This window comes from Haematobia irritans, chromosome 5 (assembly GCF_050003625.1).
Source record: "Haematobia irritans isolate KBUSLIRL chromosome 5, ASM5000362v1, whole genome shotgun sequence".
Lineage (NCBI taxonomy): Eukaryota > Metazoa > Arthropoda > Insecta > Diptera > Muscidae > Haematobia > Haematobia irritans.
The window spans coordinates 128,521,414-128,539,244 of NC_134401.1; the positions used below are offsets into that span (position 1 = coordinate 128,521,414).

Consider the following 17,831-nt stretch of genomic DNA (forward strand, 5'->3'; position numbering starts at 1 on the left):
AAAATTGCTTCAGATTTAAATGTTTCCCATAGTTATACCCTGCTCCACACTGTGGAACAGGGTATTATAAGATAGTGCATATGTTTGCAACACGCAGAAGGAGACGAGATAGACACATGGTGTCTTTGGCAAAAATGCTCAGGGTGGGCTCCTGAGTCGATATAACCATGTCCGTCTGTCCGTCTGTCCGTCCGTCCGTCTGTCCGTCCGTCCGTCCGTCCGTCTGTCTGTGAACACATTTTTGTGATCAAAGTCTAGGTCGCAATTTAAGTCCAATCGGCTTCAAATTTGACATATGTTCTTAATTTGGGTCAGAATAGAACCCTATTGATTTTGGAAGAAATCGGTTCAGATTTAGATATAGCTCCCATATATATCTTTCGCCCGATATGCACTAATATGGACCCAGCGGCCAGAGTTTTATACCGACTTGCTTGAAATTCTGTACAAACATAACAAACAAGTGTGCAAAATTTGATTGAAATCGGTTCAGATTTAGATATAGCTCCCATATATATCTTTCGCCCGATATGGACTAATATGGTCCTAAAAGCCAGAGTTTTGGCCCAATTTGGTTGAAATTTTGCACAAGGAGTAGATTTAGCATTGTAGCTATGAGTGCCAAATTAGGTTGAAATCGATTCAGATTTAGATATAGCTCCCATATATATCTTTCGCCCGATATGCACTTATATGGACCCAGAAGCCAGAGTTTTATCCCGTTTAGCTTGAAATTTTGCACAAGGATTACAATTGGTAGTATAGTCATGTGTGCCAAATTTGATTGAAATCGGTTCAGATTTAGATATAGCTCCCATATATATCTTTCGCCCGATATGGACTATTATGGTCCTAGAAGCCAGAGTTTTGGTTCAATTTGGTTCAAATTTTGCACACGAAGTACAATTCGTAGTATAGTCAAGTGTGCCTAATTTGATTGAAATCGGTTCAGATTTAGATATAGCTCCCATATATATCTTTCGCCCGATATGGACTAATATGGTCCTAGAAGCCAGAGTTTTGGCCCAATTTGGTTGAAATTTTGCACTAGGAATACAGTTAGCAGTATAGTCAAGTGTGCCAAATTTGATTGAAATCGGTTCAGATTAAATATAGCTTCTACATATATTTTTCGCCCGATATGGACTTATATGGCCCCAGAAGCCATAGTTTTGGCCCAATTTGGTTGAAATTTTGCACAAGGAGTACAATTAGTAATATAGTCATGTGTGCCAAATTTGATTGAAATCGGTTCAGATTTAGATATAGCTCCCATATATATCTTTCGCCCGATATGGACTAATATGGTCCTAAAAGCCAGAGTTTTGGCTCAATTTGGTTGAAATTTTGCACAGGGAGTAGATTTAGCATTGTAGCTATGCGTGCCGAATTTGGTTGAAATCGCTTCAGATTTAGATATAGCTCCCATATATATCTTTCGCCCGATATGGACTAATATGATCCTATAAGCCAGAGTTTTGGCCCAATTTGTTTGAAATTTAGCACAAGGAGTACAATTAGTAGTGTAGTTAAGTGTGCAAAATTTGATTGAAATCGGTTCAGATTTAGATATAGCTCCCATATATATCTTTCGCCCGATATGGACTAATATGGTTCTAATAGCCAGAGGTTTGGCCCAATTTGGTTGAAATTTTGCACAGGGAGTAGATTTAGCATTGTAGCTATGCGTGCCAAATTTGGTTGAAATCGGTTCAGATTTAGATATAGCTCCCATATATATGTTTTTCTGATTTCGACAAAAATGGTCAAAATAACAACATTTCCCTTGTTAAATCGCCACTGCCTAGTCGAAAAGTTGTAAAAATGACTCTAATTTTCCTAAACTTCTAATACATATATATCGAGCGATAAATCATAAATAAACTTTTGCGAAGTTTCCTTAAAATTGCTTCTTATTTAAATGTTTCCCATATTTTTATACCCACCACCATAAAATGGTGACGGGGGTATAATAAGTTTGTCATTCCGTTTGTAACACATCGAAATATCGATTTCCGACTATATAAAGTATATATATTCTTGATCAGGGAGAAATTCTAAGACGATATAAGCATGTCCGTCTGTCCGTCTGTCTGTCTGTCTGTCTGTCTGTCTGCCTGTCTGTTGTAATCACGCTACAACCTTCAATAATGGCGCTATCGTCCCGAAATTTGGCACAGATTCGTTTTTTGTTTGCAGGCAGGTCAAGTTCGAAGATGGGCTATATCGGTCCAAGTTTTGATATAGTCCCCATATAAACCGACCTCCCTATTTGGGGTCTTGAGCCTATAAAAACCGTACTTTTTATCAGATTTGCCTGAAATTGGAAATCTAGAGCTATTTTGGAACCATAAAGAGGTGTGTCGAAAATGGTCCGTGTCGGTCCATGTTTTGGTATAGCCCCCATATAGACCGATCTCCCGATTTTGCTTCTTGGGCGTCTAGAAACTATATTTACCATCCGATTTCCTTGAAATTGGAAATCTACAGGTATTTTGAAACCATAAAGAGGTGTGTCGAAAATGGTCCGTATCGGTCCATGTTTTGGTATAGCCCCCATATAGACCGATCTCCCGATTTTGCTTCTTGGGCGTCTAGAAACTATATTTACCATCCGATTTGCCTGAAATTGGAAATCTAGAGGTATTGTGGGACTATAAAGAGGTGTGTCGAAAATGGTTCGTATCGGTCCATGTTTTGGTATAGCCCCCATATAGACCGATCTCCCGATTTTGTTTCTTACGCGTCTAGAAACAGTATTTTCTATCCGATTTGTCTGAAATTGAAAATCTAGAGGTATTGTGGGACTATAAAGAGGTGTGTCGAAAATGGTCCGTAGCGGTCCATGTTTTGGTATAGCCCCCATATAGACCGATCTCCCGATTTTGCTTCTAGGTCTTCTAGAAACTATATTTACCATCCGATTTGCCTGAAATTGGAAATCTAGAGGTATTTGAGGACCATAAAAAGGTGTGCCGAAAATGGTGCTCATCGGTCCATGTTTCGGTATAGCCTCCATATAGACTGATCTTCCGATTTTGCTTCTTGGGCTTCTAGAAACTATATTTTCTATCCGATTTTCCTGAAATTGAAAATCTAGTTCTTTTGGGACCATAAAAAGGTGTGTCGAAAATGGTGCCCATCGGTCCATGTTTTGGTATAGCCCCCATATAGACCAATCTCCCGATTTTGCTTCTTGGGCTTCTAAAAACTATATTTACCATCCGATTTGCCTGAAATTCTTGAGCTTCTATAAACTTTATTTATTACCCGATTTGCCTGAAATTCGAAATCGAGATGTATTTTTAGACCACTAATAAGTGTGCCGAAATTGAGGTATATCGAGGTCCATTTTTTGGTATAACCCTCATATAGACTGATCTCTCGATTTTTACTTCTTGGGCGTCTAGAGACTATATTTTTGTTTGAAATTGAAAATCTGGAGGTAGTGATCTTATCACACATATGTGAGTAGCAAATGATGCCTATCGGTCCATGTTTTGGTATAGCCCCAATATAGATCGATCTCCCGGCTTTATTTCTTGGGCTTCTAGAATCCGTACTTTTTATCCGATTTGCTGGAAATTAGTAATCTATAATGAAATTTTAGACAAACGAAATTTCCTTTTCGTATAAATAAATCGTAAATATATTCAACGATTGTCTCTAAAATTTGTGTCAAAAAAAAAAAAACTGTGCTTGTCTAAAATTACGTTTCTCAAAAAAGAAAACACTTCTTTCATGGTCATGAAAATTGCTTGAAACTGAAAGTAGAATTTTCCAGATTTAACTCAACGTATTTGTTTAAATAATGGCGGAAAAAATCTACAGATTTAAGATTTCAAATCAATTCGTAATTTCATCATATACACGATATGTTTTAATTCTCTAAAACTCAAACAAAATTGGTTCTCATAAATCCAGAATCTGATCTGGTCTTCATTGACTTGCTTGGGAGAAGATTTGTCATCAAACCCCCTACAATTCTATATATTATAAAGTAACCCACTACGACGAAGAGTTTTCAAAGTAAACTATTATATTTGATTCATGGTGGTGGGTATTTAAGATTCGGCCCGGCCGAATTTACTGCTTTATATACTTGTTTTTACTAAAATTGTGTTCCAACCTAGTGCATTAGCCAACTTAAATTTTAAGTCTATAGATTTTGTAAAAGTCTATCAAATTCTGTCCAGATCGAGTGATATTTAAATGTATATATTTGGGACAAACCTTTATATATAGCACCCAACACATTTGACGGATGTGATATGGTATCGAAAATTTAGATCTACAAAGTGGTGCAGGGTATAATATAGTCGGCACCGCCCGACTTTAGACTTTCCTTACTTGTTTTTTACTAACATTGTGTTCCACCCTAGTGCATTAGCCGACTTAAATTTTGAGTCTATAGATTTTGTAGAAGTCTATCAAATTCTGTCCAGATCGAGTGATATTTAAATGTATGTATTTGGGACAAACCTTTATATATAGCCCCCAACACATTTGACGGATGTGATATGGTATCGAAAATTTAGATCTACAAAGTGGTGCAGGGTATAATATAGTCGGCCCCGCCCGACTTTAGACTTTCCTTACTTGTTTTTTACTAAAATTGTGTTCCACCCTAGTTTTTTACTAAAATTGTGTTCCACCCTAGTGCATTAGCCAACTTAAATTTTGAGTCTATAGATTTTGTAAAAGTTTATCAAATTCTGTCCAAATATTGAAATGTATGTATTTGGGATAAACCTTTATATATAGCACCCAACACATTTGACGGATGTGATATGGTATCGAAAATTTAGATCCACAAAGTGGTGTAGGGTATAATATAGTCGGCCCCGCCCGACTTTAGACTTTCTTTACTTGTTTTTTCTATGAGTTTATTATCGGGAAAATGTCCTAAAGACATTATTGAAGCCCGGGGCCGAAAAAGATTTCGGTCGCAGACCATGGAATTGCACCAAGACTTATCACTATCGCACTCAGTACACGTCGTTCAAAAATGGCCTCCAATATCTCCAGATGTCAATCTGTTGGGCTTTTGCCTCTAGTGTATTTGGGAGACGAAGGTTGGCACTAAAAAATATAAAAGTAAAGATCATCTCTAGGCTGCGCTTCGCCGATTATTAAGGATATTTTCGCTAATAGTCTTGTCTTTTTGTATAAAACATATATCAACTCATGCAATCTTCTTGAGAAACAATTGCACCCATGTAAATATTCACGAAGATAGTGAGGAGCCTTAGTTCCAATTTCCAATTGTAGTTTTTACTAGCTCGTAATATTTTCAAGGAAGTATGTTATAATATTCAATCAGTGAAGCTGTAATACTTACATCTGGTGTTGATGATGAAGTTATAGCTGAAAGTGCTAAAGGTGATGGAGTCGTTAGAATAAAGTCAGCATCTTCTGTTAGATTTACCGAGGTCAAGCGCTCAAATGCTGGTCTGCCACTTAAAGTAGAATTAACACTGGGTATACAGGAACATTCATAGAAATACTAAGGCAAACACAAATATAATTATTGTTATTTTTTAATTCTTTTAAAATCGCAATAATTCACCTTTTTCCCAGTTTTTGTTATATGCTGCTTCTTACAACCTGCATGGCATGGTGAAATATATGTCATATTATTCTCACCACAAACCGGTGAATAACGAACGTAGTCACAGCCACAAGCTGAATTACAGGTCGGAGTACTATCGAGGGCTCTGAAAGGAATAAACAAATTAAATTTTCATTTATGATAATTTTTATTTTTATCATTTGACTTACTTATCATGAATATTGACCACTACAGATTGTTCATTTCCTGGACATCCTATGAAAGCATATGTCACAATACCCACCACAGTTAGGAAGCCCACAATCACATTCCAACCAGCCATATAACGGGCACTAGGTTTATATTTTGATATTACAAAACCAGAAAGTAGTACACCTATGGCTGAGAAAGCTAGAGCCACAGTACCGGTAACCATACTGAAATGTTTGGGAAAGAGAAGATCTCATTTAAATGAAGATTTAAGAAAATCAGAGTTAGTGTGGGGTGTAAAAGGACTGGTTTATATGTATCATTTAACATTCTAGCGTTCTAGATTAGAAAAAAAAATAAGTAGAAGATCGTATCCTCACCCAGGTAAATTCTTTTGTCTTTGCAGAACGAGATCTAAAAACATGTGAAAGCTCTCGGTTCATCTTACACCCAACTATAAACAAAGGGTTCTATACTCTGCAGATTCAACACATCTAAGGTAAGTTTAAGTCGACAAAGTTTAAATAAATTGATTAAGCGCAAAATTTGCTCATAATCACTTGCCCTATTATTTAATTTTTAATGCTTAAATTGTTCAAATAGTAAGTAAGTAAGTAAGTAGATCATTGACTTTTAATTTCATCTTATTGAACACATTAATCGCAATAAATAGCTATTGTCAATCAAAGAAATGTCACTTTCTGTAAATTCAACCTGGCAACACTTTCACTGGTTAGATATACAACTACACTGTTAGAAAAATATGTTTTTCATATGTTCCGATATGAACAAAATGTGTTTCGGGCACAATTTTAAAACACAATATATTTAAGTGCGAACATGTAATGTTCCTAAACTAACACTAAATGTTTGGGACATCTATGTTAATATGTTAGAATATATTATGTTTGGAGTATGAATGTTTCATAAAAATCATATATGTGAATGCAAACATATATAAATTTACAAATTTCGACTAAACATACATATGTGGTGATATTTTATTCAAAGCGACAGAGAGATTACAGAGAAAGAAATAGAGATGGAAACCGGGAGAGTTTTCGAAAGATATCAACATAACACAGCAAAAGAATCAAAAGAGAACAATTTATGTGAAACCGCTTGTATGTTGTTTCGGAAAACTGTTTTATGATAAGCCCAAAAATTTGATATGCTTAAGTCTAAATATTATTTAATTTGAATAAAGAGAATATACATTCGGAACCAAGAGAATAGACATTTGAAAAAAAGCCTGTGTTTTCGCCTTGAGAGCAGCATTTTCTGTATGTGTGGACATGTGTTTTATTTATCATTTTGGCATTATGGGCACAATTTTTTTCTTGGTTCGTTAAAAGAAATGAGGGGTCTTCATAAAAATAACGAAAGGGCACTATACTCTTTTTAGAGTTGGGACAGTAAAATGAAATAAGGAGGAAATAGTGAAAAATTACACAAAGTTTTGTACCTCTTTATTAATAAGTAGTCCACGAGGATTGGCGGACATCATCAAATATAAAAGCGAACATTAAGTTCGAGTTTTACAGCTAAAACAATTTAAAAAGTTTATTTTCTTAAAAATGATTTATTAAAGAAAAATAAAAGGCATTTTAGAGCGATGGTGTTAAATGCTATTAAAAAACTGTTCACGCCTAAATAAATTTATGTTTATATTATAAAATTATTTATGTATGTTTATACTCGACTCCACGTTCTTCTTTTGTTAGAGTTTTTGAATTCCTTCCAAATTTTAAAATTTTGTACCAAAAACAGTTTTCTTGTTACTCCGTGCAGGCGAAAGGTAAAATTTAAAAAATTTATAAAAGTGAATAATTTCTTCAACATTATCTGTATTACAGAAAAAGGTGCCAAGAACTAAAAAATTTCGTGGAAGTGATAATTACGAGTATGTTAGGGAATGAGCACAATCGTGTTTGGGAAAAATTCTTCCAAGCATATAATATTTTTGGCTCAAAATGCTTCCAAACATATAATATGTTCACATAAAACAAACATATTAATGTTTCGGCAGTATCCAATAATATATGTGCTTCCTGCAAAATATGTTTGGAACATATGTTAAAGAAGCGATATTTTTGAGGGTGTATGTTCTGGGTCGTTCATAGAAATATTACATCCCGTACTAAAATGAAAATAGACCTATAATGATTGTACAATTTCCTGGCTTGGTCTTCTGAAAGTGGACTGTATTCGGTTTTATCGAAGCTCGGAAAATGTAAGGAGTGCCAAGTAAAAGAAAAGCAAAAGAAATAGAACAAAGACAGGTTTCAGATTCAGAATATGTGACAGTTTTATTTAAGGATCGCTGCTGCTTACCAGGTTGAAGTGATAAATTGAAGTAAGTAATGAAAAAAGTGGTAAACTATGAACAACTATTACAATCAAAAAAAGAGTACACTTCAGTGAAAATGAGACAACTACACCCTTAAAAAAAATCGCTTCTTTAACATATGTTCCAAACATATTTTGCAGGAAGCACATATATTATTGCATACTGCCGAAACATTAATATGTTTGTTTTATGTGAACATATTATATGTTTGGAAGCATTTTGAGCCAAAAATATTATATGCTTGGAAGAATTTTTCCCAAACACGATTGTGCTCATTCCCTAACATACTCGTAATTTTCAAATTTTTTAGTTATTGGCACCTTTTTCTGTAATACAAATAATGTTGAAGAAATTATTCACTTTTATAAATTTTTTAAATTTTACCTTTCGTCTGCACGGAGAATCGAACCGAGGACCATACAGTTTGTAAGCCAACACACTATCCACTGGGCTACGTAGCTGTTATAGTCACCAGTAGATAATTATCGTTTTAAGTTACATTTATATAGCATAGTTTGCAGCGCCCACGAGCCCATGCAAACATTACATTATTTAACAGAAACATACATTAGCATGTCTGCCTTGCATGCAAAGGGTCGTGGGTTCAATCCCTGCTCCGACCGAACATTTTTTTTTTTTTTTAATTTACACATTTATATTTATACTATATTAAATTTTTTTAAATGAAACTTCGAAATGTGCGTTATTAAAGATTTATAGTCAGTAACAGTGCTTGATATAAACGAAATTGACTGATTTTTGGATAAAATATTATTTTTTATTGCAAAAATAACAATATTGTAATAAAAAACTGTTTTTGGACAAAACTTTAAAATTTGGAAGGAATTCAAAAACTAACAAAAGAAGAACGTGGAGTCGAGTATAAACATACATACATAATTTTATAATATAAACATACATTTATTTAGGAGTGAACAGTTTTTTACTAGCATTTAACACCATCGCTCTAAAATTACTTTTATTTTTCTTTAATAATTCATTTTAAAGAAAATAAACTTTTTAAATTGTTTTAGCTGTAAAACTCGAACTTAATGTCCGCTTTTATATTTGATGGTGTCCGTCAACTCCTCGTGGACTACTAAAAAGGAACTAAAGTTTGTTTTTTTACATTTTACTGTGTAATTTTTCACTATTTCCTCTTTATTTCATTTTACTGTCCCAATTCTAAAAAGAGTATAGTGCCCTTTCGTTATTTTTATGAAGACCCCTGATTTCTTTTAACGAACCAAGAAAAAAATTGTGCCCATAATGCCAAAATGATAAACAAAACACATGTCCACACATACATAAAATGCTGCTCTCAAGGCGAAAACATATGCTGTTTGTTTTTCAAATGTCTATTCTCTTGGTTCCGAATGTCTATTCTCTTTATTCAAATTAAATAATATTTAGACTTAAGCATATCAAATTTTTGGCCTTATCATAAAACAGTTTTCCGAAACAACATACAAGCGGTTTCACAGAAATTGTTTTTGACTCTTTTGCTGTGTTATATTGATATCTTTCGTCAACTCTCCCGGTTTCCATCTCTATTTCTCTCTATACTCTCTCTGTCGCTTTGAATAAAATATCACAACATATGTATGTTTAGTCGAAATTTGTAAATTTATATATGTTTGTATTCACACATATGATTTTTATGAAATATTCATGCCCCAAACATAATATATTCTAACATATAAACATAGATGTCCCAAACATTTAGTGTTAGTTTAGGAACATTACATGTTCGCACTTAAATATATTGTGGTTTAAAATCGTGCCCGAAACACATTTTGTTTATATCGGAACATATGAAAAACATATTTTTCTAACAGTGTAGTCTTAGATATAAAAAGCTTTTCTTGCTTGACGATTTAAAGTAGAGTTACCACTAATAGGATATAAAACTAGAGCAATTATTTTCAATGAAAGTTAAGATGATAAATTCAATAATTCAATTCATTTGAAAGTAATTCATGTTCTTAAAGATACATTTTAGGATGTAATTAGAAAATAGACGAAGACTGTTAAACTGGGTTTAACAATGATTTTGACCGATACCCAGATTTGACCTCCGGAGCCCCTTGGAAGAGCAAAATTCATCCGATACGTTTGAAATTTGCTACGTGACCATGCAGGAATTGGTTCATATCAGTCCATAATTACATATATCCCCATATAAACCGATCCCCAGATTTGACCTCCTGTGCCTTTTGGAGAAGCAAAATTCATCCGATCATATAGAGACCCCATATAAACCGATCCCGAGATTTGGTTTTGGAGAATCTTGGAGGAGCAAATTTCATCCGAGTTGAAATTTGGTACATTGTGCTAGTATATGGCCGCAAACAATCATGCCTAACTAGGACCATATTGGTATATATAGTTATATATAGCCCTCAGATAAATCGATCCCCAATCACACAAAAATTGGTCCATATCAAGTTCATAATTCTATATAGCCCCCATATAAGCGACCCCTATATTTCAATTTCCATGTCGATTCGTAATTATTTGTAGACATACCTATACATAACTTTTTTTGTCTAATATATACCACGTATGGACTAACTCACAATTTAGCAGTTTTAAGATACTACAACCCAAATAATTCGATTGTGGATGACAGTCTTTCGTAGAAGTTTCTACGCAATCCATGGTGGAGGGTACATAAGATTCGGCCTGGCCGAACTTACGGCCGTATATACTTGTTTTTGTTTTGTTTTTTTTTTTTTATAATTCAATTGTCATCTGCTTTTCTTTGCTTTTCATCGAGGTCAAAAAGCAGCCTAAGCCCAACGGAGAAGGTTTTTAGGAGTGTCCAAAAAATATGAATCTGAAATTAACAAATGACAGGTTTGAATTTAAACACCCAGAAAAGGAATAGGATTACCTCGAACATTTTTCAAGAGTACATATTTGTCGCAAAAACTGTTTATACCCTTCACCACTACTGTGGAACAGGGTATGATAAGTTTGTGCATTTGTATGTAACGCCAAGAAGGAAAAGTCTGAGACCCATCGTTTAGTATACCGATCGTCTTAGAATTAAATTGTGAGTCGATTTAGCAATGTCCGTCTGTCTGTCTGTCTGTCCGCCCGTCTGTCAGTCTGTCCGTTCCTGTATTTTTGTGCGCAAAGAACAGGTCGCAGTTTAAGTCTGATCGTCCTCAAATTTGGCATAGGGTCATTTTGTGGAACAAAGACAATCGGTAGTGATTTTGGAAAAAATCGGTTCATATTTAGATATAGCTGTGGGGCCACCGTGGTGCAATGGGTAGCATGCCCGCCTTACATACACAAGGTCGTGGGTTCGATTCCTGATTCGACCGAACACCAAAAGTTTTTCAGCGGTGGATTATCCCACCTCAGTAATGCTGGTGACATTTCTGAGGGTTTCAAAGCTTCTCTAAGTGGTTTCACTGCAATGTGGAACGCCGTTCGGACTCGGCTATAAAAAGGAGGTCCCTTGTCATTGAGCTTAACATAGAATCGGGCAGCACTCAGTGATAAGAGAGAAGTTCACAAATGTGGTATCACAATGGACTGAATAGTCTAAGTGACCCTGATACATCGGGCTGCCACCTAACCTAACCTAGATATAGCTGTCATATATATTTATCCCCGATCTGGTCATAATTGGCGTGTTTATCAACCGGTGTTCTTCAAATTCCGTACATCCGAATATTTTATGAGTCTCGAAAAACTTGCAAAATATCAGCCAAATCTGTTCAGATTTAGATATAGCTCCCATATATATCTTTCGTCCGATTTATACTCATATGGCAACAGAGGCCAAAGTTTACTACCGATTGTCGTGAAATTTTGCACAGAGAGTAGAATTGACATTCTACCAATGCGTGGTAAATTTGAATGAAATCGGTTCAGGTTCAGATATAGCTCCCATATATATCTTTCGTCCGATTTGCACTTATATGACCTCAAAAGCCAGATTTTCCCCTGACTTGCTTCAAATTTGGCACAAGGAGTACGTTTAATAGTATCGGTAAGTGTACCAAATTTGGTTGAAATCGGTTCAGGTTTAGATATAGCTCCCATATATATCTTTCGTCCGATTTGCACTTATATGACCTCAAAAGCCAGAGTTTTGCCCTGACTTACTTCAAATTTTGCACAAGGGGTACGTTTAATGGTGTCGTTATGTGTGCCAAATTAGGTTAAAATTGGTTCAGATGTACATATAGCTCCCATATATATCTTTCATCCGATTTGAACTCTATATGGCCTCAAAAGCCAGGGTTTTGCCGTGATTTGCTTCTAATTTTGAACAAGGGGTACGTTTAATGGTATCGTTATGTGTGCCAAATTTGGTTAAAATCGGTTCAGATTTAGATATAGCTCCCATATATATCTTTCGCACGATTTATACTTATACGACCACGGGGGTCAAAGTTATACTCCCATTTACGTGAAATTTTGCAGAGATATCAGAATTATTATTCTAACTATGAATGTCAAATTTAGTCAAAAACGGTTCAGATTATATATAGCTCCCATATATACGTACACCAGAGTTGGGGATATATTGTAGACTGTTTCACATTTTAGACCCATTTTCAATGGAATTTTCGGCGTTAGCCGATTTAAATTTTAATTCTAGATATTTTGTAGAAGTACAAAAAATTGTCTCCATTATAAGTAACATATTTGCATCTGGAAATGCAAACCTTTATATAGCTCCCAGCAATTTTGTAGTAGTTGAGATGGTAACACGACTTTAGACTTTACTTACTAGTTTTTGTTTGTGATTTTCTGCCAAAAATTTCAGAGTTTGCAATTTCTCGCCACCTTAGGTTAGGTTAGGTTAGGTTTGGTGGCAGTCCGATGTATCAGGCTCACCTAGACTATTCAGTCCATTGTGATACCACATTGGTGAACTTCTCTCTTATCACTGAGTGCTGCCCGATCCATGTTAAGCTCTTCCACATTGCAGTGAAACCACTTAGAGAAGCTTTGAAACCCTCAGAAATGTCACCAGCATTACTGAGGTGGGTGGTATATCCGTTCGATATAACCGAAAAATTAGAACTTGGGTGCCTCACGAGCTCAACACAGAAAACAAGGGAAAAGAGCCAGCCAAGAGCCATACAAGATCTTAACCCCCTAAATCTATGATCTGGGTTTGGGGAGATCAGGAAGACATTGTGCACCGGGAAATTCTCAAACGAATCGCTACTGACATCAAGGCGACATTCGGATGGAAATATCTGATCGCGTCCCATGTTGCTCAAATGGTTAAAACATCACTCCAAGAGCTCAAACTGGAGGTTTGACAGTAACCCCCGTCCTCTCCGTATCTTGCACCTACCAATTGTCATAATTTTACCCTTCTGTCGAACTAAATGCTCAATAACTGTTTCGTCTTGTTCTTCAGCATCCAGTGTACTATCAGAATCATACACCTTCGGACTATCGTCTTTTCTGCTCAACAAAGCAGAGATGGCTTTCAAATCTCACTCAACAACTTCCTCGACACCAGACTAACCGTATTTTTGGCGGAAAGGCATCAAAAATTGGCCATGGACCTAAAAAGCGCTTTTTGCTTCGAATCATAACTGAGCATTAGATATGGTATGTGATTCAATGTAAAGCAATGAAGTAAATGGGTATCCCCAGGCCAGACGACGAAGTCAAGCAAGATATTTAAAGAGATAAGACCATAATCTGCATTTTGTATGGACTGAGAAAGCATTGTGCACAAGCCAATGCTCGTACAAAACGCCACTTACCGGGAAGGTATTATGCACTGGGAAATTATTGAACTAAACGCCACTGCCATCAAGGAGCTACTCGATTGAAAAGTCCTGATGGCCAAGGCCAAGTGATCTTGCACAACGACAACTCCAGGCTCTATGTTGCCAAGTCACCAAAATAACACTCCAAGTACTCGCACTGGAGGTTCTTATACACATTTTTCTTTTTCTGATTCAATCACGAAATTAATTGATCCAATTAATTTTTAATTGAAATGTCTTCAGTAACAGAAAAGATAGTATCAATTAAAAAAATAATTGATCCAAATAATATATTAATTGATACTATAAAGTTTTTGATCGTTTATTTGCTTCAATTAAAAATATTGTTGAATCAATAAAAGTTTTAATTGAATATTTTTTAAAACTCAATTGAGATTGTAATTAGAAAACTTTTCGTGAATTTTTTTCTGTGTAAGCATCCACCGTACTCTCCGCATTTTGCTTCAAACTTAAAAGGGGGTGTTTTTTATTGTATGGCGAAGAGGAACTCAAAACTTCGCTCAACAAATTATTCGATACCAAATCGGATTTTTTGTGAAACGGCATCAACAAATTGGTCGTGGACAAAAAAAGAGCTTTTTATATCGAATCATCACAGAAAATGTGAAATGGTGACTGTACGTCAATGCGAAGCAACGAAAGGGCTGGATGGCTCTGAAAAAATTCACCCAAAAAGATCATTATATTCTTTTTGTTGATATACAACTGTTCGACAATGCCAAGTGATCTTGCTCCATAACAACACCAGGCCCAAATCCTAAGTCGTCAAAACAACATTCCAAGAGTTTGAACGGAAGATTCTGCAGCATCCTACGTACTCTTCGAATCTTGCGCCTTCCGACTATAATTAGAGGTGTCATCACTATGGCGACGAAGGTCTTAAAATCTAGCTCTACAACTTCTTCGCCAGCCACCAGATTACTTTTAAATTTAAATATTAATATGTTCTCTAACTTACCTGGATACCGAAGCCGATTGCCTATATTGAATTTCAATATATTTTGGAGCAAATATCCAATATGGAGTGTAACCAAACAGATAGAACACTGAAGAGAAATTATTGTACATCAAAATTTTGTTGGTGGTTAAACGTTTGAAAGTCTTCATCATATCTCTAAATGAGGCCTTATGCTCCACCACAGGCTTCTCTTCCAATTGTTCGTTAAGCAATTCCTTTTCAGTTTTGGTTTTATCTTTTATGGACAGTTTTTGTTTTCTTCTCTCTTCTTCAACCATTCGTCGGGCTACAGCTCTTGGTAAATCTTTGGGAAACATTGTCAATAGGATACCGGTAATAAAAATCATGGTACCAATAATAAGCCAACCCATCCACCAAGCTCCCAGCCAACGGGGATCATTCATTTTAATCACAGGATGTAATTGAGGTGCAATAAAAACTCTCAAGCAAAATGAAGCCAAAGCATAGCCTATGGCTGGACCCAACATTCGCAAAAAGTACGATAAGCCTGCAAATAAATACATAAATCACAATTAAAAAGAGGGGTTTATTTTTGGCACTAAAATCTCTAACAAGTTTATAATATATAGGGCTTATCTCTATTTACATGGAATTATCATAGCCTAGAATTCAAGCAAAATAAAGTTAATTGACTTTATCTTCATTTTTATCTTTAGTTTGGAATTTTTTTCCTTGATTTTATGGACTTACTTAAAAGTGCTGGTGTTTTTGATTTCTTGATATTATCATCCATGTATGATACACCCAGAGTATAGTATAGGGAACCTCCAATACCCGAAATAAATTGAGCAGAAAATAGCACAACCTGAGGTGCAAAATTTCCTTCGCCCATCTCACATTCAGTTGCCCCACTTAGCCGGCATAAAGTCTTTGAACGTTGTTCTTTGATCGCTTCAAAGGTGGCATTCTCATCGGGTGTAGCTCCAAATTCCATGGTTAAGGCCAAAGCATCTTCACCAGGGCCATAAAGAAAGTGAGGAGCCGCTGTTAGTAAGCAAAATGCCACAATTGTTAGAAGACCTACAAGATCGAATATATCATATGTGAGGTAAGTAAAGAGAAATTTAAAATCAAGAGATATTGAGATATCAGTTCACATTTTCTTACCAAATCCTATCCATCTTGGCCTATGCCCCTTGCCAGCATAATAACTTAAGACCGCAGATACCATCATTTGACTGATGTCATTTCCCACCGATATCAATCCAGTGTTTTTCGATGGTATTTTAAATCGTTTTTCTATCGTTGTTATCGTTCCATTGAAGTAGGCATATGTCATTGAGAAGATGCAACCCACCAAGCCGTATAGGACAACATATGACGTTTGATTGGCAAATCTAAAAATAATATAAAATAAGAAATATGTCGTGTTATGAAAACGGTAATTTAGAAAAAAAAATCAAGTATATACGGCCGAAAGTTCGGCGAGGCCGAAGTTTATGTACCCTCCACCATGGATTGCGTAGAAACTTCTATTGAAGACTGTCATCCACAATCGAATTACTTGGGTTGCGGTAACACTTGCCGCTGGCAAGGTATCTTAAAACTTCCTAACACCGTAATATATACCACATAGTCCATACGTGGTATATATTAAACTAAAAAAGGCCGATTAAATACGTATATAATTAAGTTTAAAGTTTGTATAGAAATAAAATTTTGACAAAATTTTCTATAGAAATAAAATTTTGACAAAATTTTCCGGAGGTCAAATCTGAGGATCGGAGGTCAAATCTGAGGATCGGCTTATATGGGGGCTATATATAATTATGGACCGATTTCGACCTATTTGTGCATGGTCATTAGAGAACATATACCAACACCATGTTCCCAATTTCAGCCGGATTGCATGAAATTTGCTTCTCTTAGAGGCTCCGCAAGCCAAATCGGGAGATCGGTTTATATGGGGGCTATATGTAATTATGGACCGATATGGACCAATTTTTGCATGGTTGTTAGAGACCATATACTAACACCATGTACCAAATTTCTGCCGGATCGGAGGAAATTTGGTTCTCTTAGAGGCTACGCAAGCCAAATCGGGGGATCGGTTTATATGGGGGCTATATGTAATTATGGACCAATATGGACCAATTTGTGCATGGTTGTTAAATACCATATACTAACACCATGTACCAAACTTCAGCCGGATCGGATGAAATTTGCTTCTCTTAGAGCAATCGCAAGCCAAATTTGGGAGTCCGTTTATATGGGGGCTATACGTAAAAGTGGACCGATATGGACTTTTGCATGGTTGTTAGAGACCATATACGAACACCATGTACCAAATTTCAGCCGGATCGGATGGAATTTGCTTCTCTTAGAGCAATCGCAAGCCAAATTTGGGGGTCCGTTTATATGGGGGCTATACGTAAAAGTGGACCGATATGGCCCATTTTCAATACCATCCGACCTACATCAATAACAACTACTTGTGCTAAGTTTCAAGTTGATAGCTTGTTTCGTTCGGAAGTTAGCGTGATTTCAACAGACGGACGGACGGACATGCTCAGATCGACTCAAAATTTCACCACGACCCAGAATATATACTTTATGGGGTTTTAGAGCAATATTTCGATGTGTTGCAAACGGAATGACAAAATTAATATACCCCCATCCTATGGTGGAGGGTATAAAAAAAGATTTGGAAAAATATAATTGTGTTCGATGACCTTGCCATATCCGCCTCTTCAAGAAACGTTTAACTTTCAAAGACATTAGCATACGAGTATGTATGTGGTGGAGGGTATAAAAAGATGTCATTCCGTTTGTAACACATCTGGGTCGTGGTGAAATTCTGAGTCGATCTAGCCAGGTCTGTCCGTCTGTCTGTTGAAATCACTCTAACTTCCGAACGAAACAAACTATCGACTTGAAACTTGACATAAGCAGTTGTTATTGATGTAGGTCGTATTGCAAATGAGCCATATCGGACCACTTTTACGTATAGGCGCCATATAC

The 17,831-nt window shown here is 35.9% G+C and overlaps 1 protein-coding gene across 1 annotated transcript in view; it reads right to left on the minus strand.

Annotated features, from left to right (window-relative positions):
• LOC142238240 (solute carrier organic anion transporter family member 74D-like) overlaps positions 1-17,831 on the minus strand; it is a 50,173-nt gene that overhangs the window by 4,801 nt on the left and 27,541 nt on the right. The window contains exons 3-8 of the mRNA XM_075309836.1: positions 15,978-16,207; positions 15,561-15,890; positions 14,850-15,357; positions 5,782-5,988; positions 5,570-5,717; positions 5,342-5,506 (exon numbers count right to left, since the gene is read on the minus strand). Coding sequence (XP_075165951.1) covers positions 5,342-5,506; positions 5,570-5,717; positions 5,782-5,988; positions 14,850-15,357; positions 15,561-15,890; positions 15,978-16,207 — 1,588 coding nt within the window. The remainder of the gene's footprint in view (positions 1-5,341; positions 5,507-5,569; positions 5,718-5,781; positions 5,989-14,849; positions 15,358-15,560; positions 15,891-15,977; positions 16,208-17,831) is intronic.